General features: G+C 41.2%; 1 protein-coding gene across 1 annotated transcript in view; it reads left to right on the top strand.

Annotated features, from left to right (window-relative positions):
- The window catches only part of sorbs2a (sorbin and SH3 domain containing 2a), a 59,631-nt gene extending 33,907 nt beyond the window's left edge, over nucleotides 1–25,724 (top strand). The window contains exons 10-30 of the mRNA XM_088075860.1: nucleotides 145–320; nucleotides 2,544–2,610; nucleotides 3,531–3,581; nucleotides 3,717–3,930; nucleotides 4,734–4,848; nucleotides 8,221–8,292; nucleotides 10,454–10,510; nucleotides 11,196–11,245; nucleotides 12,217–12,392; nucleotides 12,747–14,570; nucleotides 15,646–15,725; nucleotides 16,052–16,149; nucleotides 16,538–16,652; nucleotides 16,788–16,916; nucleotides 17,080–17,274; nucleotides 18,071–19,066; nucleotides 19,968–20,450; nucleotides 21,106–21,186; nucleotides 21,549–21,586; nucleotides 21,884–21,990; nucleotides 23,310–25,724. Coding sequence (XP_087931986.1) covers nucleotides 145–320; nucleotides 2,544–2,610; nucleotides 3,531–3,581; nucleotides 3,717–3,930; nucleotides 4,734–4,848; nucleotides 8,221–8,292; nucleotides 10,454–10,510; nucleotides 11,196–11,245; nucleotides 12,217–12,392; nucleotides 12,747–14,570; nucleotides 15,646–15,725; nucleotides 16,052–16,149; nucleotides 16,538–16,652; nucleotides 16,788–16,916; nucleotides 17,080–17,274; nucleotides 18,071–19,066; nucleotides 19,968–20,450; nucleotides 21,106–21,186; nucleotides 21,549–21,586; nucleotides 21,884–21,990; nucleotides 23,310–23,371 — 5,186 coding nt within the window. The 3' untranslated portion in view covers nucleotides 23,372–25,724. The remainder of the gene's footprint in view (nucleotides 1–144; nucleotides 321–2,543; nucleotides 2,611–3,530; nucleotides 3,582–3,716; nucleotides 3,931–4,733; nucleotides 4,849–8,220; nucleotides 8,293–10,453; nucleotides 10,511–11,195; nucleotides 11,246–12,216; nucleotides 12,393–12,746; nucleotides 14,571–15,645; nucleotides 15,726–16,051; nucleotides 16,150–16,537; nucleotides 16,653–16,787; nucleotides 16,917–17,079; nucleotides 17,275–18,070; nucleotides 19,067–19,967; nucleotides 20,451–21,105; nucleotides 21,187–21,548; nucleotides 21,587–21,883; nucleotides 21,991–23,309) is intronic.
- Nucleotides 25,725–26,658: the final 934 nt, after the last annotated feature.

Raw genomic sequence — 26,658 nt, 5'->3', positions numbered from 1 at the left:
GGAGCATACAAAAGAGCAGTTAATCTCAGGATGATTCAGTGTTCGCTTGTTCAGCCTGTGTTGATGCCCAAACTGTTTGATTATTCGCAGCTATGACTGACAATTTGTTGTTCTCTTTCCTCTCTTCCTCCTCCTCATATCCAGAGGGCAGTGAGTCAGTTACCAGAGAGTCTGTGGTGTCGGGCCACACAAGCATCAGCAGCACCGTGCCCATCGCCCGCTTCTCCGAAGAGGAGAAAAAGGTGTCCATCATTAAAGCCCCTCATTATGAAGGCATCGGCCCTGTGGACGACTCCGGCATCCCCATTGCCATCCGCACGGTGAGGTCAAACGTACACTGAGCCAAACACATTGGTGTGCAGCAGTGTGAGACAGTTAGATGCCGTGGTGTTGAACAGGAGTATCTATTAACACATTTCTGTTGTCTTGATATGTTATTGGGCTCACGAGAGGGGTTTACTTTCAGCTGTCAGCAGTTTTTGATCCCAAAAGCCCTCTCTCTCTCCCTCTTAAAATCTCTCAGTATCTCTTTTACCCTGCCTCTGTGTGTTAGTTATTAAGATAAGCTAAGTCAAGGTCTCTCTTTTAGCACTGCAAGATTCTCGCTGCTTTCTTGTCAAAGTGCGTTATCTCTGTGTAGGCTTTTCGTGTATTAACACTTCACTCAGTTATCTATGTCGTAAAGAGCAGCATTTGAAGGTGGACATGATCAACTACAGAATGAGTGAGACAGAGTTACGGGAAGAATGAGAGACAGGCTATAAAAGCAAAGAGAAAAGGTGAAAAGAACAAAAAGGCTGGAAAGAAGAAAAACAGATGCTCCTTGTTGTGAGCAGACAAACATTTTTGTGCGCACTTTATGTGGTAACCATGGAGAGTGAAGTGGTAATTGGCCCGTCTCTTGGTTGTGCCAATGCTACATGCTCAGTCACACACACTCCTTCACTGTGGAGCCAAACTGCCTCCTCTCTGACCAGAGTCCAGACCCAGTGTTTAGCGCTACTGAATAAAGGGAGGATTAAGTCTCTCTGCCATTTGATAGCTCTTTTTTCAAGTGGCTGTTAGATCTATACTGTATACACAAAGACACACATACCAGAGTTTCTCCTGGATTTTCCAGGCAGAGCACCAGGAGCTCCCACTTTGGTTTTGTAGCAACATGGCTTCTGTATCCTCTGTAAAGCCAAACCTGCTTACATTGATTTCTGAAAATAGGCACAATCTCCTTAAAAGACGCAAGCATACTTATACCAAAACAAACTGCATTGGTAGTTTATCAAGTTTCACGTAGAACTGTTATGTCTTTCTCTGGCGTTATGATTGGATGTTGTGGCAATTTATACAGATATTATATATTTAAAAGGTGATACATTCAGATGATGAAACATCCTGTTTTTTTTCTCTTTTTTGTTGTTAAGGAATGATAAAATAACATCTACAACAAAATATGTTATTTATGCATTTATTTGTTTATTTTCACAAATGATGCACATTGATCCACATCTGTTGATTGTGTCACGGCTAATTTTTACATGTAGTCCCTGGCCATATGTTAAAATAAGCCTTTAAAATAGCAAATTCTTTGGGAATGCTCTTTGCGAACTGATATCCAAACACACGTCCTTTCCGAGATCATTGTTTTAGCTAGTGCGAGCTAATAGTCGAGTCTGGTTTATATTATGTTTAGCTTGTTGCCCCAAATCACATCTGATTGGATAAATGTCTGCACACCTTCCTGAGTTCAAAACGATTCAACAACAGAATTTGAATGTTTTAGCGGAAGGGAACTGAGAGAGATTTCTAATATAAAATTCCTCAAAATTGAAAAGTCTTTGTCACATAACATCAAGGGATGAATGTACAGTTCACAAAGATTTAAACCTCAAATTAAAGGTCAAGTGTGTAGGATGTAGTGGTAACTAGTGGTGAGGATAGAGAACTGAAACTTGTGTGTAGGAAAACTACTGAGACTAATGTGAAAATGCAAACTGCACTGTCAAGAGCCGGTGTTTGGTTTGTCTGTTCTGGGCTGCTGTAGAATAACTTTGCAGACTTTGTGGGAGAGGATCCCCTCTGTATGTAAATATAAATGGCTCATTTAATGAAAGCACAACAATTGTTTTTTTCAGGTGATTATACACTAATGAACACATAGCTATGATTATTATGTACCATTTCTGCCAATATTTGCCATCTAAAAACCTACACACTGGACCTTTATGTTAGATAGTTTGATGTAAATGAATCTTGACAAGATTATTTATTGTGAAAATGAAAAAAAGGGGATGTAGTCATCCTCAGTATATGCAGTGTTTCTCGTTGATTTAATCTTTATAAATAATTTATTCACGTCTCAGCACAGGTTAAAATCTCTTTATGTGAAATATGGATTTCTAGAAAGGCTAAGAGTGTGTTTTTCTCTCCTCAGTAAGTAGTCAGTCCCATAAAATAGTAGGAGCCCTCTTTACTTTCCAGTTTCAGCTATCCAGTTTATGTTGCATTTCGAGGCACATAAATCTTTATAGTTATTTCTCTCTCCACAGACGGTGGATCGGCCTAAGGATTGGTACAAGACGATGTTTAAACAGATCCACAAGGTTCACAAAGCGGGTGAGTCTGTCCTGAATTACACTGAAAGGCAGAAATGTCCTATTATTTGATGTGATTTGATCATCAGGTTTTATGAGAGGAATTGGCCAAGCATGCATGCTTGTGTACACTCTTGTGTATGTGTGTATCTTTGTGTGTCTATGTATGTCAGTTCTTGTTAAACCAAAAGACCCAGAGAACCTCAGAGCCAGAACTCATTAGATGAGAGCAAGAGAGTCTGGAGAGGAGGAGGAGGAATTGAGAGAAACCTCTAATAGACACAGAGCTGTCCTGGGAAATCTGCTCTAATTTTATGGGCTCGACAGTATCACACAGTCAGTTCAAAGCTTGTTTGTTCTAAACTGCTCAGGCCTCTTCTGCTGCAGCACACACTCAAACACACATACTTTTTCACAACTGTGTGTGCCTAAAAACATCTACAGGCCCATGATTATCTTTCTGATGCATCTTGGAGAGTTCCCATGGCTCTTTGAATACTCACATATTCTCATATTCTGGCCCCACCAAAGTCTGTGTTTTTAGTAACCCCCTGTAGACTTGAAGTCAAAAAAGTAGTTTCCTCACTTGCAGAAAACAGCAGCTTTGAATTTAGCCAGAATCAAATACTCATGGTTATGACAAATTCTGGTTAATACACTGCGTCTGTAGGCCTTCTTTTAACTCAGAATGTTTGAAAAACAATTGTGTAAGACGTGCTGAGCTTGTAGGTGAACAAAGAGGAAGTGGTTTATGCTGCTTGGGTGGTTTTGTTACTTTTCTGCGCTGTGAAAAATGGTCAGTGTTGGAAATTACTTTGTAACTGACTGTATTCAAGCTGACGAAAGGTGCTGTTCTCTCAGGAGAGGAAACTACATACTTTAACTCTCTGCACTAGAAAGTATGTCTGTATCCCAATCAGTCTTTGTTCCTTTCTCCTACAGATGATGACTATTCTGACACATACAATGCAACTTATGCAGTCATAAACAATGGTGAGGGATGTATGTATGTAAAAAGTTGTGTCTCATACAATAGGTATTTTCTTTCCATTTGTCTCCTTTTGTTTGGCTTGCTCTGCCCCATTACTCTCCCTCCATTCTCTCCTCTGTCCTATCTGTCCTTAACAGATGACTACAACTTGTCATCCAGCACCACGCTGGCTCACCCTGCTCCTCGGACACATACATACAGGCCACTCGCCAAAAGCCCCTCGGACAACGGAGGGCATCTGGGCCCTCGGGAGCCTTCACCATCTCCTGTACCCCCACCACCTCCACCAATGCCATCTCTTCTCCAGCTGAGGGCCAGAGACAGTGACCGTGAGAGAGACTCAACTGATACGTAAGAGGAGCTTTGCCTCTTTCATTTATTGCACCTTGTTAGGTATTGAATACTGGCCCTCAATTAATATATAAGGAAAGAAAATGAAATCTCCCCTTGTCTTTCACAAAGTCGTTGTTTTGGGGGAGTTTATTGCCTTTATTTGATAGGAAAGCTAGAGAGATGACAGGAAAGGGCGATAAGAGAATGGGGATGATATGGAGCAAAGGGCTGCCTGTTGGACTCGAACCTGCGGCCACTGCGATGAGGACACATAGCCTCTAAATATGGGGCGGGCACTCTACCAACAGAGCTATCCGGTGCCCTGAAATCTCCCCTTGTTATGCACATGAATTAATATATTGGATGGATTGTTTATTATTACAGTTTATGTGCATTATGTGAATTTAATAAGCTGTATGGAACATTCAGAGCATTAATATAAAAACCACTATTGGGGCCAACAGGGTCGGACACAGCAGAGCGATGAGGGCCATGCATGCTCACTGATGCTCAACATTGACTGACAGCCGACCGTCGGCTTGGTGTTTGATTACACTGCAGTCCCCCACCATGATAACACTATTTTAGCTGTTAGCTGCTCGCCACCAGCTTAGCCACCTCTATCTGACAGCCATGTGCAGACAATCCCAGCTCAGAGTCAAAGGTGTGGCTCTGGATCTCACATATATCTCCTTTGTTTACATAAATTCTGAGCCTTCTTCAATTATATTAATCTAAAATGTGCTTAAAGACATAATTGATTGATTAACTCACTTAGTCAGCTTTATAAGAAGAAACACACTTTTGTTTTCTTGCACCAGGAATGAATGGGGTCCTCCCAACAGAAAAGTGGACACACGAAAGTACCGTGCAGAGCCCAAGAGTATTTTTGAGTATGAGCCTGGGAAGTCCTCCATTTTGGAGCATGAAAGACCAGTGAGTATATTTAAAAATTGTTCTCTCATCTGATTATTATGTTTTTTGACATTTTTGTTTCTGTTAAAATCCACTGAAAAGGTGGTAGCTGACATTACAGCACAGCCTTCCTTCATGTTTGATTAAGGCTAGCTCGCTTCATACAAGCATCTTGGGAGAATATTTCTATTATTGTGACAGTGAGATGATTTATATTTTTATTGTTTAGAGAAAGAGTTTTTTCTGTTGCTGTTAGGCTTCACTTAATTGCTGCATCACTGTGCTGAGTTAGAGGGTCTATTTAGCGGTGGTGTAAACAACTAAACATTAGGAGACATGGAATGAAATAATGGTGCACAAATAATAGGGAAAAGAGTCACAAACACATTTACTTTTCTTACTTGCTAGTCTTAGTAGGCATTACTGTGTTGTTAATGTATTTTCATATTATGGGCTCCTGCATGCACTTCTTTCCATCAGACATTGTGTGGGTGTTAAAAAGCGAAGGTTTCAGGTGCTGCATTCTCTAGTGGCTGTACTGGCTGTTCACTCTGTGGGGTGAATGACAAAGCAGACAGCAGAGATAATTGCTGTGTAGAGGGAGGGCAAGAAATAATCGACATGAGGTATCTGAGAAAAGAACAGGATAATGGTGAATGTGTTATGGATGAGAAGTCTGTTATGTGGAAAAGGTTTTTGTGAAGGTTTTGCAGATGTTTAATGTGATGACTGCGGAGAGCTTTCAGGGTAATAATGCATGAGTCAGTTCCTGATAAGGCAATAAAAGGAGAAAGCTGGGCAGAGGAGAAGTGAAGTGAACCCACGCTGGCTAATCTCCTCATATATGTTGTCAGTTAGGAAGCTCAACTCCTAAAAGCAAGAAACGGCTCCCAAAAATATTCTGCTCTGTGGTGAAGCGTCCACTTGGTGTCCAATTATGAGCCAACAAACAAAAATGTTTTTCTGGCACTCTGTTTGTTTAGTTTCTTCTTTTCTGTGTGTGTTTAGCACTTGTGTGACGGGCAGTCTTGCTCGAGGCTCTTTATTTTTTACAGGGTGACTCATTTGTCTCGAAGCTGAATTCCCTTTTTTTTAGCAAGAGATGCACAACACCTACAAAGCATCTCCTGGCAGTGTTTCATTTGGCGTGAAAACTCCATTTCCATGTGGGAATGAGGTTAGAAAGAGCAGACAGAGTAGTAAACCAAAGCATGATCTCTTCTGTTAAAATAACAGTAAAATGAATAAGCCTCTCAACTGCAGTGCACATTGACACTGTTAGAGTTTAAACATACAAGAGTAGATGATTAACTTGCCACACAGCAGCAACTGCTGTTTTGGCTTCCCCGTTTAATGTTGTTGAATATAAATATTTACATCCCACCTGACAGCGTTTATTGCAGGTTGTTTTGATATGAAAATGTATCTCTGTGTGATACGAAGGAAGTGTTTCTCATTAATCATCCGTCAGGTTACATCAACAGAGATAAACTTCTGCTTGCTAAGGCAATTTGTCCATCATTTACATAACATGCAAATGCAAAAAATAATGGCGTATACAAAGGGTTTTTTTCTCCAGATAATAACATTTACACATTTGTAGCAGCTCAGGAGCCTCAATTTGAAAGATTTATCTCAGTTCTGTAGCTAAGTGAAATATTTGTAAAGGGGGAAAGTTATGTTATGGCAAGTTTATTTGTATAGCACATTTCAATAACAAGACAATTCACCATTTACAGCATTTCAATCAATTAATTCTTAATTTGTCAGGAGTCACGACATCATATAAAAAAAAAAAATAGTGAAATGCCAAATATCAGTCCCCTTTATTTGTACATTTTAAACATCGTTATAATAATAAAGTAGGTTTTAAAAAGAGTAATATTAAACATCTCAGTTTCACTATATTTACGTATAAAAAGTAATGCTGCATTTCGTTAGTCATTCAACACTCCCTTACTGATTTCCCCTTGCCACTTGCCCAGGGAGTCCGCACTGCCATCATGTGATTTTCTTTTTGTTTTTTGGGGGATTTTTTTTTTCTGTAATTGTCTTCTTATTGGTTTATAGTGACAACATGTAAGCTAAAAGTAAATACATAAAAAATATTCAAAAATAAAATTAATAAATGTAAAACGGCAGTATTTAGATTATATTGTTCAGCGTTTGGGATTTTTCTATTCCCAACATTGTCTGTAAAGGCATGGAAAAACTGCTGTTTTGCAAGATATTATAAATCATGAGACAGATCAAAAACACAAATTTCTAAAGCAGAAACTGGTGCAACAAAAGTGCTGAAATATTGCAATTATCTGCACAAGACGTCTTGGCCTCCTTGTAACAAATCTGCAGGTATTTTCGATGATTTGTTAAAAGCAGTATAGCACTAAGCTCACAACTGGCAGTCAGTCCGTGATAGTTTGGGTTGAAAGTGAACAATAGCAGGTGTGTTCCATTAAAATCCCTCACTACTCCTCTGCCCACTTTCCCTCTGCACTCCAAGTGGCCCCCATGCGAGATGCAGTTATGTAATACCGAGTGCTGAGGGTGTGTGAATGAAGGGAAGTGGAACTACTAATGAAATGCGGTGTACGTGTGTAGTACTTGGGTCAGTTGGCTGGCTTACTGTGATGCCATACTGCCCACACCAATGTAGAGGTGAAACTTATTGCACGCCTATGTGAATGACCCCTCATGTCTTTTCCAGAGAGTTCTTCAATATGTGCCCCTTCTTCCTCTTTTTAAATGTAATAAGTACCTCTGGTGAGAATTTCCCGCTGCTCTGACATCCTGTGTTTAGTATTCTAGCCACTGAGCCTGCACAAAGGTGTGGATAATGAGGCTGGGTGTTAAATATGTAATGCTTAAAGTAACATGCTGATTTTCATTATCAGTCACCTGTGCTTAGGCTTAGGATAAAGCTGTGGTAATGTGATTCTGTCATGGGATTCACAGCCCTCTTCATTTGTATGCATATGAAATTAATGAATATTAATTAAAAAGGGCCTAGGTGTTGAAATTGACTGCCTCTTCAGTCCCCAATGGTGACAAGAGTTGGACTGTGAATATTAGATTGTTCAGTGTATACAAGTTTAATTAATGTCTGACAATATGGCACTTTTGTCCACTGGCTAACAAATAGTTTCCCTAACATTGTTGAATTACTGTCAAACCAGTTAAAGTAGTGAAGTAAACTATGCCTGGTAGGAAATTGGATTTTTGCATCACTGCTTTCGTCCCCATGAGCCAGTCTAAATCTTCATCCTGTGCCCATCACTCTGTGCCACCTTTGCTCATTCCTAACCATGAGGTCCATGTCTCTCTTTGTGAATGACTTCTTTCCACACTGTCTTTCTTCTACCTCCTCTCTCTGTCACTGTCATGCTTTCCCAGACCTATGATGACATAGATTTAGAGAACGAGCCTTGGTATAAGTTCTTTTCCGAGCTGGAGTTTGGGCGGCCGGTAAGTCAGGGCCATAGCGTACTCCCTCAACCACAACCCTGCTATAGGCATACACCCACTCTCTCCACTCCACCCAGGATTTTTTTTCAATGTGTTCGCCTCTAGACTGGGTGGGGCTAGTTGTTTGGGCATGTGGTACTTGTTGGGTGCTGTGACCCCCCCCCCCTCCCTACCCTTGTGACAGGCTGTGTTATGTCTCTGTGTTGCTGGGTTTTTTGGTCTGGTGGCTAGCAGGCACTGAAATGTTCACGTAACGTACAAACCTGGATAATTTTACTTTAGTTGGTTCCATATAGAGTACCCCAGGAATGAGTCCGTGAATGAGTTAACATTTCAGCACCTCTGGTTACCTCATCTCAAAGTCAATCGTTTTTTTGAATTGGTTTTTGGTTAGATGCGTTAAATTATGTCTGTGGTTAACACAAGCTTAAGAGAGTTTTACATATTACACTAAGACATAAAATTTTTATACATCTTTATGCTAGCAAGTGGCGCCAAACATGGCTTTACAGCCTTGTAGTGGTTGTGATGCAACCATAGTGTAGTTTGTTTAACATTAGCTTTTTACTAATGGCAATTGCATTTAGGCCTTAAAAATCCCAAAAGTGGTTCATTTGTGAAGATAATCCTGCTACAAAACATGTAAGTATCATAAAAATGTGTTTGCCACAGAGCATACTTTCTACAGTAATCCAAAATCCAATGTAAAAATCCCATAGGCTGTTTGATCAGGTAACCACGGTGATGCTAACTTCCATGTCGGCATTACCCCTGGGGCACTCTATTGCATCTTGCCCAAAAATAAGCAGGCTAATAGTTTAAAAAGGCAGCATGCTCCAACTGCTTCAGATGACCTGACTCTTTGGCTGGTAGAACTGCACAGAACAGTCAGTCAGTCTTTGATACATGATATACTGATAAATCTTATCCTTTTGTTCTACATAACAATCTGAGTCTGTGCAGTTTCTTCAACATGTCTTGCACATGCCACATGAGCATCAGTTAATCAGCCTCCCATTAATTATGTTTATTCTTTTGACCATTTATTAATTTCTGCTAGTACTTGTATGTCTTTTCACCTCTGGTGGAGCAATGCACTGCATACCTACAAGCTAAATACAGCAGTGCCCTCTTCTGGATGCAAGTGGTAATAGCATCTTAGTGGCTCAGGGCAGGGATTGCCTCTAGCCACAGATCTGGGATCAAAATATCCCAACCTCGCTGATTTACAAAGAGTCATGAGGACACGCCTCTGTCCATGCCAGAGCATGACATCAGGTGATGGTTTGTTGGGCTTATTCGAAATGTTCAGGTGAAAATGTCACATCTGGAGCTGGCATGACTTTCCCAGAGTCCTGTTGGGCTGTGTGTTGAGATTTCTACCTGCAATATTTTTTGAATGTTTCACACCACTGAATAAGCCCTTAGAGTGTAGACCGTTCCCCTACATTCACTGACTGGTCCAGCTGGGACAGAATCTCACTGTATGTCCAGTGTTTGAGTGTTTATTGAGGTGACAAGTCACAAGAACTTCTGACGGACTGAGTGAACAGTAGTTTATCTGCACTAGTAAACCTGCACTAAATCACAGCATTTGATAGTGCAGTTCACTGCACTCTCAAATAAACACCGTCACTTGTGCTTCACTTAGCCTTCTGCTCTACAGCTTGCTCTTACACTCTGCATGTGTTTGTGTGGTACATGGGCACATTTCTGTGCGTGTGTGTGCCCGCGCGCGCGTGCGTGTGCGTGGTAAAAAGGTGTGATAGCTGGCTTAAGTTATTTTAGCAATGTGAAACTGTAGTTTTAATGTTGTTGTTTTGAGAATATGAGTAAAGCATAAATAGATGACATCAGAATGTGCATAGAAATGAACATATATTACGTGTAGGTGTGTGTGTTAGTGTGTTTTGAGTGTGTGCACGCGTGTGCATTGTACATGCAAAGCACATGTGCAACGTTTGTGAACTAGTCCATCTCTGGTTACTCAGATTCTCTAACGGGTGTCACTCTCTCCACATCTTTCTTGTTTGTTTTTTTTTTGGTTTCTCCCCGTGATATCACCACTGCTTCTCCTCCTTCACCTCATTTTCACCTTCTTCCTCCTCCTCTTCCTCCTCCTCCTCCTCCTCCTGCTCACTGCTGCCGCTTGGGGCTCAAGCCTCCTAAAAAACGGCTGGATTATAATCCAGACATCTCCGCTCGCCAGCGCATTGAGGTAATCTCACCTTCATGAGTGTTCACATAGTGTTGATAATCTCACATTTTCTAACCAAACATAGGAATCTATATTGTAAGAAACACGATTGTTTAAAATGCGTGTAATATAGTGTAGCAGCAGTTCAGTATGATCTCATGTCATCATGTCAGCCATGCACCACAACATGAGGATGATGTTGAAGATATAGTAGCTTTGAAATATTGTTCATGTATTTACTTGGTATATTATTGTTCAATTCACTGGGAATCTTTTTTATGTTGCCAGAATTATTCTGTGATTTCATTTGATGGGTAGCATTTCCACAGAAAGACCTTTGCAGTTAAAGTGTATCACCCATTTTCTACCACTAAGACCCATTCCAGCTGATCCATGCCAGATTTTGCAGAGCAATATTTGCCCCACTGAGCTCAGCTCAAAACATCCTGTGCATTATCACCTTTGCCATCATCGTTAAGAGCAGCCTGAGAGCGAGCAGAAATTTATCTTCGCTGCTTCACCGGTAGGCCTCTTCTCGCTCAGGTGTGCCATGTGGAACCAGCATCCGTCGCACCTTACACTGGGGGACCGTTTTGACTGTGGCACAGTAACAACCGCATGCAGACTGTGCATTGTGAGCTACTCTGCCTCGAGTCTTTGTTCTTGCGGACCTCACTTTTCTCTTTTGTCGTCTGCCCTATTTCAGACATCCCTGCACATCACTCCTGCTGACAAAGCTCCGGAGAGACCTGCGAGGTAACCTCTGTTTCTTTTATTTTCCTCTGCATCACCCCCCTCCCCCATCCCCTCACCAGCACTGGTCCTTGTTGAGATTCAGCAGGGAATCAAAACTGCTCTTTCTCGCCTTGACTCTGCTGCAAATAGCCTCTGTGTCTGATAATTTTGCAAGGATTAGTGTTCGTCTTTATTTGCTTTTGCCACTGAGGGCAGGGAGCTCTGCATCTTTCTTTCACTAACTGAGCCAGAATAAATTAACCCAGCAAACCTATTGATTCTGCCCTTCACCTCCTATCCTTCAACCCCCCTCCCCTCGTCCTACTCCCTTTCACAAATGGCCTGCTTATTCAGTCGCATTCTCCTCGGTGAACAGAAAGGGTAGAAATGGGATAAGATGAATAGGCCATGTAATTCATGTATGCGACATTGAGTGTGTTTGTCCTGAATAGAAAGCCCACTGGGTTTTTAGACACTTTGAATAAGAGAAGTTACGGTAACTCTTTTGTCTCATCTTTTTGGACGCAAGGGTAATAACCTAATCTTTAAAAGGATCAGCTGGGATATACTTCAAAATGCATTAATGATGCCAAGGATTGTTACATTGTCTCCTTTTTATTGAAGAAGTTTACCATAAAAAATACCCCAAAATTGGAAAAAAAGACAATTTTGCCCGAGGGTACATTTATAGTATGTATAGTATTTATAGTACTTCATTCTTCTCTTATAAGTGATTTAGAAAAGACAAATCATATTTTATAATGTTTTCACATTATTCACGGAGGAGAACAGAGATGTGAAACACCACTCACTTGCTCTGTTATTGTGGTCTGTTAATGTTGTGTAAACACAGATGTAATAGGAAATACTGTAAATAGAATGAACTCACAAGAAATTTCTAGTACCTAAAATCAATTTGCCTGCAGCAAACTGCATTCACCAGTGTGTAGCGCTCTGGGAGCAGATGCCATTGAAGTCTGACTGTGTTGCAGTGCTGCCAGCGACTACAGGAAGAGAAGGAAGTCTGAGCCATCAAGTTCCCAAGTGAATGCTCAGTCTCAGAGCAGAGCTGCAACTTCCCCCAAACCAGTGGATGCCTATAGACCCAGCAGCAGCCTAAAGAAACCCGTGGTTCGTTCCTCACCGTCCTCACCCTCCAGAGCCAAAGGTAAACATGCAAACATCTCCTTGATATTTTTTTCTCTTTGTATTTCTCTTTTCCTTCCTCTTCCCCAGACTCTCATATGTGTGTACTGTACTTTCCAAATCGCCAGGAAATCAAAGATTTGTTGTGTTTTTTCACAGTATAATGTCCGTCTTGTGTGGTTTTAAGTATCTCTGATTGGTATTGGTGAAGTCTGAAGAAAAAACATCAAATCATCTTTTTTCCACTTTTTCTCTTTTCATTCCTAATTCTTCTCCCTCGCCTCAGCTCTTCTACCCTTTTGCTGGGTATTATTGCTTAACTTGCTTTCCCCCTTCTTCTCTTTCACCACGCTGCTCTTTACTGGACATCTGAAAGGTGGGGACGCATGCAACATGTATTCAAACAATTTGACCTCCCCAGGTCCTTATCAGCGCCCCTCTCTGCCCCCTATCCCCTCTGACCCTGTCCATTGCCAGGAGGATGCCAGCCAGGAGGGTAGCTCCTCCTCCAGGCAGTCTCTCTGTTGTAAGAACAGCTGGCAGATAAAATGTCAGGACGGTGAGACATGGAGCAGTGCTGAGGAGGTGCCGCCTGTCCCTGGCAAGCTCAAGTCACGCAGCTGCGATGACTTACTCAATGATGGGCATTCTGGCTCAGGCGGGCGCAACGCCACCCGCTCAGAAAGTGCTGGGTCACTGGTTTGTGACGGGAATCCCTCAGGTTCGACTGGTTCCGTCTCCACTCGCTCATTGCCTCGCCTCCACCGCCGACGGGCACATGATTCACCGGGTTTTCTCCAGCTCTATCGTAAGATGCACCAGATTGACCGAGCTCAGCTCATCCCATCTGAGGTCATCCGTTCAGTCCGCACTCGCATCCTGGAACTGGAGCGCCAACCTCACCTGCATCGACATCGCCTCTCTCCTTGGACACCTTCTTGGGGCGTGGAGGTGCCGCGCGACATGGTGCCAAACCGCATTTCTGCATATGAGCGCCTTATTCAAAAGTCTAAATCCATGCCCAACTTGGGTGACAGTGAGGTGCCGTCAGGCACTACCACACCAGGTGGCTCTTCATCTCGAGCCAGCAGTGGTGGCGGTGGCACACCCAACTTTCCAAAGCGCCGTTTTTCCATAGAATCTTTACTAGAGGAAGACAACAACGGCAACAGTGGAACAGTACCTCACACCATGGATCACTTGCATCGACCTCGTAGCCCACCTGAGGGCCAGCCTCGTGTTGGGCCAGAGCCCAGCCGTGGGCGGTCCTTTCCTGCTCCTCCTGTTCCTCAAGGCCCACAAGTCAACCCGGACTACTCCGACAGTGAACAGGACGCTATTGCGTCAGACCTCAGTGACTTCATACAGGTGGAGGGCTCCTCATTTTGCAGTGAGAGTGACTTTGACCATTGCTCACTTACCTCCTCTGAGAGCTTATACGGCTCCTCCACCCTTCACCACCACCACCACCTCCGTCATCACCACCACCATCACCACCACCACCACCCTGGTCATCAAAGTCTCGGCCAGAGCCAGGGCTACCAACACCGCCACCTCATCAGCTCCTGCAAAGGCCGCTGCCCGGCCTCTTACACCCGTTTCACAACAATGCTTCGCCATGAGAGAGAACGTGCTCGGCAGGAGCGCCAGAGACCTCCACAGCAGAGCCGCGGCAGCCATTCCCAAATCCAGAGCTCACAGTCCCAGCAAGCGATGTCCAAGCTGGCCTTCCTGGTCAGCCCAGTGCCTTTCCGCAGAAAAAAGGGCTCACCACCTACCTCTAGAAGAAGCAGTGGTGGCGGAGATCGAGGTAGCAGACCCAAGTCCAAACAGGCCATTTATGAAGCACTAGATGCAGCCTTGAGAGACATATATGAGCACATTCAAGCAGAGAGAGGCCACAGAGGAACTAGGGCACCTGATGATAGCATCCTGAGGAGAATACTGGCAGAACTGCTGCCAAATGTGCCTGAACGCAGTTCCTCATTACGAGGGAGAAGGGGGTGTTGGCATGGGGGTCAGTCCTCTGCATCTTTGTACCCAGATGGGAGCCCTACTGGGTATGCCTCACACAGAGGGGATCCCTCCACACCACGGCTACAGTCACCACTCAGTGCCTGTTACGGACGCCACTCAGACACCTCAAACAATAATGAGTATGGAGAGGAGCAGGGAAATGGAAATGGTCTCTGTTATTCAGGTGGAGATAATACACATATCACACCACAGTTATGCACATGTACACTTTGTCATGTAGCCAGTCATATCTACACATAGTTTTGTTTCTGCATAAACACAAATATACATCCACAAACATTTACCTCTATGTCTCTTTCAGTATTGCATGGGCTCGTTGCCCTTTACCCCTCATTGGTCAGCCAGTACATCCATTACTGTGCTTTTCTGTACATTTATATGCTATTCAGTTAAATCTGTTTACTGTAAATTCTCAAATAAAACCTGGTGTTACGGAATAGCCATTCTTTTGTTTCGTGTTAAACTTAATGTCAGTGAAACTAAAAACTTCTACTGATGTTTCACATTAAAGCTCTGCCACTAAAATGGGGAGGTTTTGTCTTTGAGCTACTGGAAACCTAATTTGAAACCTTGTAGAAAATGCTGACTTTGACAGAAGCTTAATGCTGAACAGAACAATCGTCAAGTTGGAACAATTTGGGGTACAATTATTTTATAAGAGGAAATCAGAGCATTAGGACGGTAGATTAGATTCGGTTTATAAAGCCAGGAAGGCTTCCTATGATACTACAACCTCAATTTCTTGGTAATTGAGGTGAAAAGGTATTTGAGAATTTACAGTATATTACTGTGGTTGGAGTAAATAAATGTGAAAAATATCTGTTTATAATTTGATTATTTTTTAGTTTCATTTGTCTGTTTTGCAGATTTATTTATGGAGTTGTTTTATTATCCCTCAATCATTCTTTCCTTTTAGCCATTTGCTTGTATGTTCATATTTGTAAAAGGTTTTTTATCACGTTTAGTCATTTTTGGCTGCATTCCCCCTTGTTTCATTTTGTGTTTCAGCTATTTTTGATTGCATGTGTCATATTGTGGGAATCACCTTGAAATGGAAATAAAACACAATTTTTGACCCTGTGCTTTCATTCCCTCATTTATCTGTTGGAATGGCATCATCACTGTACCATTCAGCACTCTCCCAAAGCACGTCTTTGTATTGTGAGCACGCATGTGACATGATTGTGATTTCCACGATGACATCCATGACCTTTCTCATTTGTCTCTGCTAATCACAGACCAGGATGTGTCCAGGTGTTATTCCACCATGGATGGACGCCACACACCACAGAGTAGAAGACCTACTCCTGACAGAGAGGTAAAACATTGAAATTGATTGCTAGTATTCTCAACACCCACGTGCACTTCAGTACACTCACTAAATCTTATCATGTATATCACTAAAACGTTCTTTTTTTTCTCTTTAAAATAAAGTTCTTCCTTACACTAAAGTACACCTAAATAATCTACGACATTAGTTTGACGCTATAAATATATTTGATATATAACCTAAATAACCGTTTTTGTCTTTAGCATCACAATCCCACAGCACAGTTACATTTTCTCACAAAAATTACAGCGCTCTATTTTACATTTTGCCTGGTAATGCTTGCCGGCTTTCTCTCTCTCACTCTCATCTCTTAGGTCTCCCATAAACAGATGACACAACTTATTCTGTTCTCTCTCCTCCATCAGAAACAGCCTGCGAGAGCCATTTATGATTTTAAGGCACAAACAGCTAAGTGAGTACCGTAAATGCACAGTGCATGCACAAGGAAACCGAGCTTTAAAGCATGAATGCCTTTATGCATTTCAGCACGTCACGACTCATTGCGTTCAATGTTATGGTTTCAGATTCTTGTGCATTTCTTGTGTAAAGTGTCTTTTGCTTTCTAGGATCTTACACCACACCTGGTTGGCTTTCAATGGTTTATTTAATTTATATATGTTTACAATATGCATGACTAAAGCTAATTTCTGCTGCACTCTGTTTTATTTCATCGTGCTTCAGTGGCTGATATTCTGTAGCTGTTTACATGAGCTGAGCTGAGCTGTGCTGGTTGAAGTGGTCAGTTCATGTCATGCTTCACGTCTGTGTGCTAGCACTTTGATGACATGAATGTGTTGCAGGGAGCTGACATTTAAGAAGGGTGATGCAGTCAACATCATCCGGCAAATCGACAACAACTGGTATGAAGGAGAGCACCGCGGGCGGGTTGGAATATTACCCATATCTTATGTAGAAGTGAGTGTGTACCTGATACATTTTTTGTTTGCAAGTACTACAGATGTGCATCATTTTGTGTCTAACATGTAATTTGTCTTTGTGATTTCGCTCCCTCTTCTACACACGTTTGTGCTAACACGCACAAATAAACAGAGGATGCCATCCTCAGAGAAGCACCAGCCGATTCGTCCTCCTCCGCCAGCACACGTCCGAGAGATCGGGGAGGCAATAGCTCGCTACAACTTCAACGCTGATACTAACGTGGAGCTATCTCTTAGAAAGGTAGCCTTAATTATTACTTGCCTTAAGCTGCAGGAACCGTGCCTAAAAATCTACACAGTGTAGGAGTTGGTACTTTGGAGTTCTGTTTCATTAAAAGAGTGCTGTTTTGCAGTTAAAAAATCAAGTATATTTTTTCTGTGTGTGTCTCTGTGTGTGTGTGTAGGGGGAGAGAATAATTGTGATAAGGCAGGTGGACCAGAACTGGTACGAGGGGAAGATCCCAGACACAACCAAACAGGGCATCTTTCCTGTGTCATATGTTGACATCATCAAGCGCTCCCCGGCAAAGAGCTCTGCCCACCACATAGACCCACATGGTTACCCAGGCCACAGGACACCAAGCTCCACACCCACCAAGGTAAGGGAATCATGACAACATTGTGACAATAAAATATGCAAAGCCAATGCAATAGAAATTTATTTCTAACCAGCAATGTTTAAAAGTGTCTGTTAGACTTCAGCTTTTAACTGTTTTTTCAATGAAATGACGAGTCGATATTGCCGATTGCATTGAAAAAATAAAGTAACTATAACCAAAAGTCTTAATATATGTTTACTTTATATCTAATTGTTAAGTTTACAAATAAATTTAGTCATACTGACTTAATTTTTTGAAGTTGTTGCAAATTCAATATGACAAGTTTAATAAGTTCTAGCAAGTTCAGTAAACTCAGTTAACTTGCAGATCTCCAAACTTCATCACTGGCAAAATCCTCTTTGTCATGATCAAGTTAAGTTAAGTCAGACTAGCTTGGTTTACTGACGTTGCTAACACTTAGAAAGAACAAGCCAAATTCACTTGTCATTTTTAAGTAGCAGCAACTTCACCAAATTAAGTAAATACAAATTTTTTAGTAAACTTAACAATTAGATAGAAAGTAAACCTACACTAAGATTATTAGTTTTATGTACCACCTTTTGCCAAGGGATTTGAATTCCAAGATTATTTTAAGCAAGATCGGCTTGTAAGAAATTAGTGTATGGGGAAAAATATGTATTTTTAAATTTTTGGGTGAACTGTCCCTATAGACTCTGTTTGGCCCTCAAATCTCAGTCACGCAACGCGCACACACATGCACAAAAGAAGCATTTTACTCTTTGTTCCCGTTATATAAATTACATTGTTCCTTCTTTTTCACTTTACCTTCATGGAGCCTTTCTACCATCTACCTCCATCCTCCACCACTCGTGACCTCCTCTCCCCTCAGCCCCCGTTGAGGAGGCTTGACCTGCAAGCTATCACCAACGAGTGGCTGTCCCTCACAATGGACCCGTCAGCGTCCACTCCAGCTCACTCCCTCACAACCACCCCTATACCACCCACACCACCCCCTCTCCCCACTGACCTTTCGCCTTTCCTGAAGGCTCAGGAGTCTAAGGCACCCTCACCTGCGTCGACACAAAGAGGCTTCGTCCCGCTGCCCCAGAGGTTTTCTGTTACTCCTCCTTTTAAAGAAGGAAGACTCAGTTCAGGACACACCCCAGCTGCCCTTCCTTTCTCCCCACCACCTTCCCCACCTCCTCCTCCCCTTCTTCATTCCTCATTTACCTCTCCACTGCCTGACTCTTCACTGCGATACAGCAGCGGTAAAACTCCACCATTGCACATTTTTAAGCCAGAGATTTTGTCCTGCACAGTGCCGGAGCCAGTAAAGTCATCCACACATGTTCCTCTGCAGCACAAAAATGTGGAAGTAAACAAAAGCAGCAAAACCCCTGACGTTAAGCTGCAAGTAAAAGACCCTTATGACGAGCTGTTGTTTATGATTCTGGATGGTTCTACCTGTACAGACGACTCTGGCTTTTCAAGATTGTCTCCGGTATATTCAACGCCAGCTACGCTAACCAGTGTATCCCAGAGTAGGTTTAAAAAAGCAGAAGAATCCCATCAGCCAGCAGTCACTCCAGCCCGCGACTCGGCTGGTAGTGTTCGGTTAGAGATGCAGTTGCACAAGCCTGTGATGATGGAGCCACTTTCCATCACTTGGGGAGAGCAGACAAAAACTCTGTGTGAGCAGCCGGTCGAGTCTCAGAGGCCGCCATCGGTAAAACGAAGGGGATACACTGAGTTGTTCATTGAGGAAGAGGACGAAGCTAGAGAGGACAAAGAGGAGGACTTTGAAGGTCTTAAAGAGAGACTCAGTCCACAGGTAGAGCATGGAGTGAGCTGCATCTGTTGAGTTTGGAAATACTACAAGGCCCTGAAAGGTAGATGGAGGCAAATGTTTTTAATCTTAGAATAGATCTAATTTTGCATTCTCTTATAGAGTTTGACACAAAGGTCAATGGAGTTGTGTCACAGAGACACGTGCAAAGCCTGAATGCATCAACAGGGAAGCAATATGTCATATAACTAAACAGTTAAATACTCAGGGCATCTCACCACAGCAACGGTGAAAGATTTTTCCTGTTAATGGAGATGGGGGAGTGTGATGAAGATAATCTGTTGTTTGTACTTAGCAGTGAATGTTGTAACTGGTGCAGAGTGGAACATCACTTCCTTGTGCTGCTTTCAAACACCTTTCACAAATATTTAAACCTTTGAACCCTGAACAAATTGGTGCAATTTCTTTCAAAAGTATAGTAGTACTGGTATAGTAATTATAGTACTAATACTAGTAGTGGAAAAAGGCTATGAGCAACTCCGTAATAAAAGCTCCACAAATTGCAAGAAAGAGTTTTTTAAAGAGTTTTCAGGGTTATCAAAAGTATTTTTCAGGGTATTAAAGACTTTTCAGGAATGTTAAAGGCTTTTTAGAAGACTTTTGTGTTTGTTGGATACTTTTCAGGGTTATTCATGAATTCGCAGGGATATTAAACATTTGTTTTTGGAATTTTAAGACTTTTAGGGGTTATTAAAGACTTTTTATGGGATATTAAAGATTTTTGGGAATTTTAAAGACTTTTTTGGATAAAGTACAGTACATGTTTTTTTAATAATCCATTAAATATATTTTCCTCCATGTCCCTTCCAGGGTTCAGTAAAAATCCTCAGCATTTAGCTTCTGCGATTCAGTTTCTGAATTGATGTGCGTGTCATTACTTCCATAGGCTGATGTCTCTCCTCCCACTCTGACTCAGCTCCCTCACCCCAGCCTCCCCTCACCCTCCATACCACCACCCCTGACCTTCTTACCTCCTCCATCGTCTTCTTCTGCTTCTTCTTTTACTCCTTCCTCTCGTTCTGTTTCTTCTTTCACTCCTTCGTCATCTTCTTTCTCCCAATCACAACAGCAGGATCACACCACCATCCCTCCCTCTCCCCCTGTCTCCCCTCGGCCCCCATCCCTTCCCCGCCTCATGACCTCGCCGCTACCTGCAGTCTCTCCCTCTCCGCCTGTCTCCCCACCTCCCCTCCACCCCTCTCACCCCTCGAGCTCCCCTTGTCTTCCTCCTGTCACATCCTGCCCCAACTCACAGTCGCCTCTTCCCCTACCTGCCCCGACTCCCCATAAACCTGCCTCTCCTCCCCTTGCCACCCCACGCTCTCCCCCCGCTGTGCCCCATCCAGGATGTAGGTCTCCGAAGGTGAAGGTAAAGCTGGAATGTGGATATCGTTGCGTTGGTTTCGATCATGCTTGTGGTGCTGAGGATCGGTGCAAGTTCTCTAACTTTTGTGTTGTTGACGTTAGAAAAGCTGAGACTCTGGTTGAAGTGATTAGTTTAACAATCAGCTGACAGAAAATTAATGGACAACATGTTTTTTAATCTGATTAATTGCTTTTGCTTTATATGTGAGGAAAATGCCATTACAATTTGATGCTTTATCATTGAAAATTTACTACCTTTACAAAAATAGAATTGGTGAATTGTGATGGTCATTTTTTACTATTTCTGGACTTTTCTAAACTAAACAATTAATCACAATATGTTGATAGATATGAAAATAATCATTTGTTGCAATTGTAGCTCAAACTTCTGAGTCATTTGTACACTAACACGCATTGTCCACTACATGTGATGTGGAGTTGATTTATGGACCGCAGAAAACATTCTTGAATTAGTGTGTTGTTCGGGTTGGTTGTACTGTGGTGTGTTTAAGATTTTCATCGGCATGTTGATGGATACTGTCTTACAGCATGTCATTTGCGTTTGCGCCTGAGTGTTCAGCTCATAGTGACGGCTGCTTACTCGTTTTCTGTTGAAGATTATCATTGTGCTGCTTCTGGTCTTTCTGCCTGTTGAGCAGGATCCAGTTGTTGGTGGTAAACCTCCTCGTAGCCCCATCTTGTCCCGGAGGTCCTATATGTCCCCCATTAGAGGTCGAAGGGTAGGGCGGCATGTCTTCATTCAACCACGCTCTTACTCTTGTCTCTGTGCAGAAAGGACATTTTAAAAAATAACCAGAACATTCATGATTAATCACAAAACATTCCATAAAACACATACTAACGTACGCTGTGTTTTCCTTGTAGTAAAAGTGTAATTTTCATTTTAGGAAAAGAGAATTTGGAGTTTTTGGTTTGTTTGTTTATTCATATTTATTTTTTTAAGGAAATGGTCATCCTTCTGGGTATAAAATTCTACCGTAAAGTCTTTCCTTTTAAATTCAAACCCTAAACAATAACCTCACAAATGTCTCATTTTGACTTACTGTCTGTCTGTTTTCTGTCTCTTTCTGTATTTTCACAGCGGTTGGTACAGGATGCACTCCATGGTGGAGGAGACCCGTAAGTAATATTTGTTACTACTCTACTGATTTGCTGTTATCCAAAAAAAAAGATATCTCTTTGTGCAGAAATGTAGGCTTACAATATATACAATATGTGTGCAATGATTACAGTGATCATGTTACATGTAACTTAAGTTTTTACATTTGCTTTATCGCTAGAACATATAAACACAAACAGACAGGGAAAATACTGGATACAAGAGACAAAAAGCAAAGGTGATCATATTACATGGAACAGAAAGTGTAATATCACTGTTCAGCATCACTACTAATTTATATTTTTTTTCGAACACAGTTACCAGGCCGTGTACAACTACTTGCCTCGCAACGAGGACGAGCTGGAGCTGAAGGAGGGCGACATTGTAGATGTGATGGAGAAGTGTGATGATGGCTGGTTTGTTGGTAAGAAGAGGGGATATGGGGTCATTCTTGTCTATTTGGCAAGTAGGTATGATACAAGATTAGGGCTGCAAATAACGGTTATTTTCATCGTCAATTTATGTGTCGATTATTTTCTCAAATAATCAATTAGTTGTTTGGACTATAAAATATCAGAAAATGGTGAAAACTATCTATCAGTGTTTCCCAAAACCCAAGATGACCTTGAATTACTTGTTTTGTCCATAGCCCAGAGATAATCACTGTCATGGTGGAGTAAAACAGTTAGAAAATGTTCAGATTTAAGAAGCTGGAACCACAGAATTTTGTTTTGTTTTTTTTAACTCCGATCTCAACGGTCCTTAAAACTCCTAACATTGTCTTTGAATTCAATTTTTAATCAATATTTTACTTTTAAAAGCATTAGATAGTGCTAAATTGAAATTTGTGAGGTCTTAATTGCCACAAATATTTGATCTAATTTTATTTTTCAATCTTTTAATGTATCTTTTTGGAAACAAGTTAAGCTCTTCAGCCTTTATGTCCACATTTCTGATGTAACAAATCTTTAAACCTACCACTGAATCTAATACTTTTTACTTGCAATTACTTGTTGACAAAAATGTAGATTAGCCTCACTCACTAATAACAATATTCCTATGTAAAACCTACATCTGCACGGGACTGTTCATATACTTACTTTTTTTACCTACCTACAGTGCTTGAACAAGATAAAGACGATGTGTCTTACATTTGGTTAAGACTTGTCTTGAAGGTCGTGGGAGAAACTTTGATTAAAGTGTCTGATACCTGTAGACAAATTCCAAAAAGAAATTCAAACTGACTGATTATCAAATAAGTCTGTGATTTATGTAATAGCTGACAACTAATAAATGAATGACTGCATCTATATGCTAGATACATATATTTTTAACAGAACAGCTGGATAACAAATGTTCACCATATACAGACACAGCAGGTCTATGCAGCATTTGTGGTCTGGTTGACACTATGATGTAAAACAAACTGAGACCACTAGATGTCACTATGATCCCACCACACGCTTACTTCATGACTATTGCAGTAATCGGCATTATCTTTCACAGCTGAGCAACTCTGACGGCCCTGAGAATCTGTTTGCCGTGTTACTCTTTACATTCTTTTACAGGAAACTTTGCCCTCTAAAGATCCTTTCATGTGATTCAGTTTGATCTCCAGGTTTGGCTGTTTTCCAGACCGCAGTGAGCTGTAATAATATTAGCGTGCACTTCTGCTGCTGCTGCCAAGTTTCAGCCACAATTTTAAACACTGACAATCTGATTTATTGCTCTTTGTTTTTGAAGGGACCTCTCGAAGGAGCAAGTTGTTTGGAACCTTCCCAGGAAACTACGTGAAGCAGCTATAATGATGATTCCAGACTCCCTCCCTCCCAGTGGCCCCGCCTCTTCCTGTGACACATTCATCGCCCTCAGCACAGCAGCCGCCGGACACCACCTCCCAACACTGGTCCCCCAAGACCTGTCGCACATTTCTGTGTTTGCGTGTTATGTGTGGCTCGTCAGCTTCACACAGACAGAACACTTAGCTCTAACTAGCCATCTTTAATGGAAGACTTCTATAAAATAACGTTGTTTTTTTAATCTTATCTTTTTATCTTTATTTTTCTATTACGGAGAACCCAAACTTGGTGCTCCAGTCCGTGACCTTTAACTTTTTGACTGTGATGGAAGGATATCAAAGGAACTTTGAACAGTCAATGACAGAAAACAGGGCACCACAGTGATGCTTTCAATTCTGTTAAAGGGCAGTAAGATCACTTTTTTTTTTTTACTTTACTGCAGTATCTCAAATTTAAAAACACTTGTTACATTTCATTTCAGTGTTCAATTACAAATATCCCCAAAGACATTCAGTGCAGAAAGTGTTGTCAAAACAGTATTCTGTCAGCAGGTCTGTTGTGTTCGAGCTGTGTCGAAGGGATTGCAGTCATGCAGACGATATTTCAGGTAAAGGATGTTACTTCCCACACATACAGGTGGATAAGACTGTGCATGTATCAATGTTATGTGTCGCCCGAGGTACTGATTGGTTGGTAAGAATTTGGGGATATGAAACACTATCATTAATCGTTATTAATCAGTTGTTTCAAATATCGCAAATGAGAAAGTGGAAAAAAAATCTATCATTGGCACTGTTGCACTTGCTTTCTCAACCTAATACATTAGATTTAAAGTATAAGATTAAAAACACAAAAATATTTTCGACTTGTTCATCTTCACACTAGGATTAATGCACTTTAACAAAACTTTAACACAATTTCGTGTTTATTTTATCTCAAAATTCACTTCAGACTTTACACAGTAGATGTTAAAGGTCCAGTGTGTAGGATCTAGGAGGGGATACTGGCAGAAATTGAAAAATTGAAGTATATTTTCTTAAATGTATAATCAGCTGAAAGTAAGAATCGTCATGTTTTTGATGATTCCTTCAAGTGATAGGAATCTACATAAAGAGTGGATCCTTGTCCTTATTCAGTGTTTTTACCGCTTTTAATCTCCTTGTCTGTTTGTTTTTGACAGTAGATGGGGCCATTTTTACTTTTTCCCTATTTTCACATCTGCCATTGTAATTGGCAGCCCCTCTGCAACAAGCAGTGTTAGAAAAACACTGATTTTTCAAAAAAAAAAAAACTATGAAACTGCTTCCTTATATTTATTATGTCGTTTACCCCTCGGAAGAGACAGCCTGTCTCAGATGAGCCAATCTTAAAGCAAGAAACACTGATTTGTAACGAGAAACTGTTTTATTCAGTGTTTTTACCGGTTTAAATATTTGCATCTGTTTGTTTTGAAGAGGAAGCCACCACCTAAAAACCTCCTGAACAAAAAAACACTGAAGGAATCCTAACTTGGAGTTTAAACATGGCGGCACACAAGTGAACTCTTTGCTTGTGTTGCAATCAGCAATTTCCAACGCCAGATGCCACTAAATCCTACACACTGTGTCTCTGATATGTCCGTGGGGCTTTGCGGTATATTGACCATGTTTGAGAAGTGTATGCAAAAAGGCTACCAACTATTTAGGTATTATATTTATTAGAGGACAACTGCTGGTGAAACTGACAATTTTTCAAAGGATGGAACAACACAATGCTTTTCTAACATCTTTAATCAGCAGCAAACCCACATTTGAAGGATTATTTTATTGTATCATCGTCCAGATAGGTGCTGAGTGAAACAACACCATAGTTCATGGGCTATAATTATGCCGGGGTTATTGATGTTTTATGTTGAATTATTTAAATCAGATGCAGGATGAGATGGCATTTTATCAAGAAAACTTCAGTCATGTAACTGCAGTTTTTTTCCCACTAGACTTTGGTGGCATCTTTTAACCCTGTTGTCAGAGTGAGTGGGTCACTGTTTCATGTAGTTATGTACTATTTGGAATTATCGGCATCTTAGCTTGTCATGCTCGGTGAATGTGATTTATGTTTTAGTTTCTCACTTTACTTGTTTCACATAGGATGGACACTGACATCAAAATAATTGTTAAAGCACCTTAAGATATGTTGTGTTTTCTCATTCATTGCCCTTCACGTCACCCCCTGTCATCCTCTATCTCAGCTGGTGACAACACTTTCTGTGTGCGTGTGCTTGTGTGTCTGTGGTGTTTTTGTAAGCCTTTTGTATGAGAGCTGTAAAATGGCCAACATCCACTTGCTTTATAAAGTCAGCTTTTTCTCACCCGCCATCATATTTGGTTTCCTCTCTTTCTTTCTTCACATTCTTCATCAGTGGTGCTAATTTCCACCCTTTTTCAATCTTATTATGGTAGCCAGGCACGTAGGCCTTTCTTTTCCCGTCCAGTTATTTGTTGTTTTAAGAGCCAGTAACGTATTTAAACTGAAGTTACTGTAGTTAGAGTTGAGTAGAGTTGGTGATTGCTGCCTTACATCCAACTCACTAATTTAATAGCCATGTATATGTAAACCTCTTCTGTGATGCAAAAAATTAATTTATGCATATATAGTCTAGAAAACATCAGGAAAGTGTGCACAGAGCGTGATCACAAATGACAGAGTCGAAACATACGGTGAACCTCTAGTCTGCCTTTGATACATTAGGAACAGATTTGGATTGAAGACATGAATTTGACTCCTGATATGTTTATACATGTAATGAAAATGTTAATCTTATATGTTATTCATGTTAATATCAAATTCAATGCACACTCTTGGACCTAAGTATTTCTACAGTATCTTAGCATTTGTTGAATGATTTTATGGGGCTGTATTGCTAATAAAATCCAGCTGGTAGATGAAATATTTCCCATTTTTTCCCCTTTCAGCCCGACTTGTTTGCTGATGACTAAAAGGGAAATCTCATTTATGATGTTTAAAGGTACGTTTCTGAGTTTTTGACCACTTTTTTATGTTTTTTTTCAAAGCACAGAGGTGACTGTACACATTCAAGTCCTCTCTATTTCACACACTATTTCATCTGAACAGTTGGTGGTGGTAATGAGCAGTAAAAGGCAACAATGTGACAAAGAAAAGACATTTTAAGAGCTTTCAGAGAGATTTTGCAAAATGTTAATGCACAATGCTTTCGGTGAGAAATGGTTAATGCAAAAACACTGTTTCAATCAAACTGCACAGGGCACACACGGTGTCTTAATGAAAATGTTGTG

This window comes from Plectropomus leopardus, chromosome 3 (genome assembly GCF_026936395.1).
Source record: "Plectropomus leopardus strain MGB_pleo_1.0 chromosome 3, ASM2693639v1, whole genome shotgun sequence".
Taxonomy (NCBI): Eukaryota; Metazoa; Chordata; class Actinopteri; order Perciformes; family Serranidae; genus Plectropomus; species Plectropomus leopardus.
The sequence above is the reverse complement of the archived record's forward strand: the minus strand, read 5'-3'. Positions and strand labels throughout refer to the sequence as shown.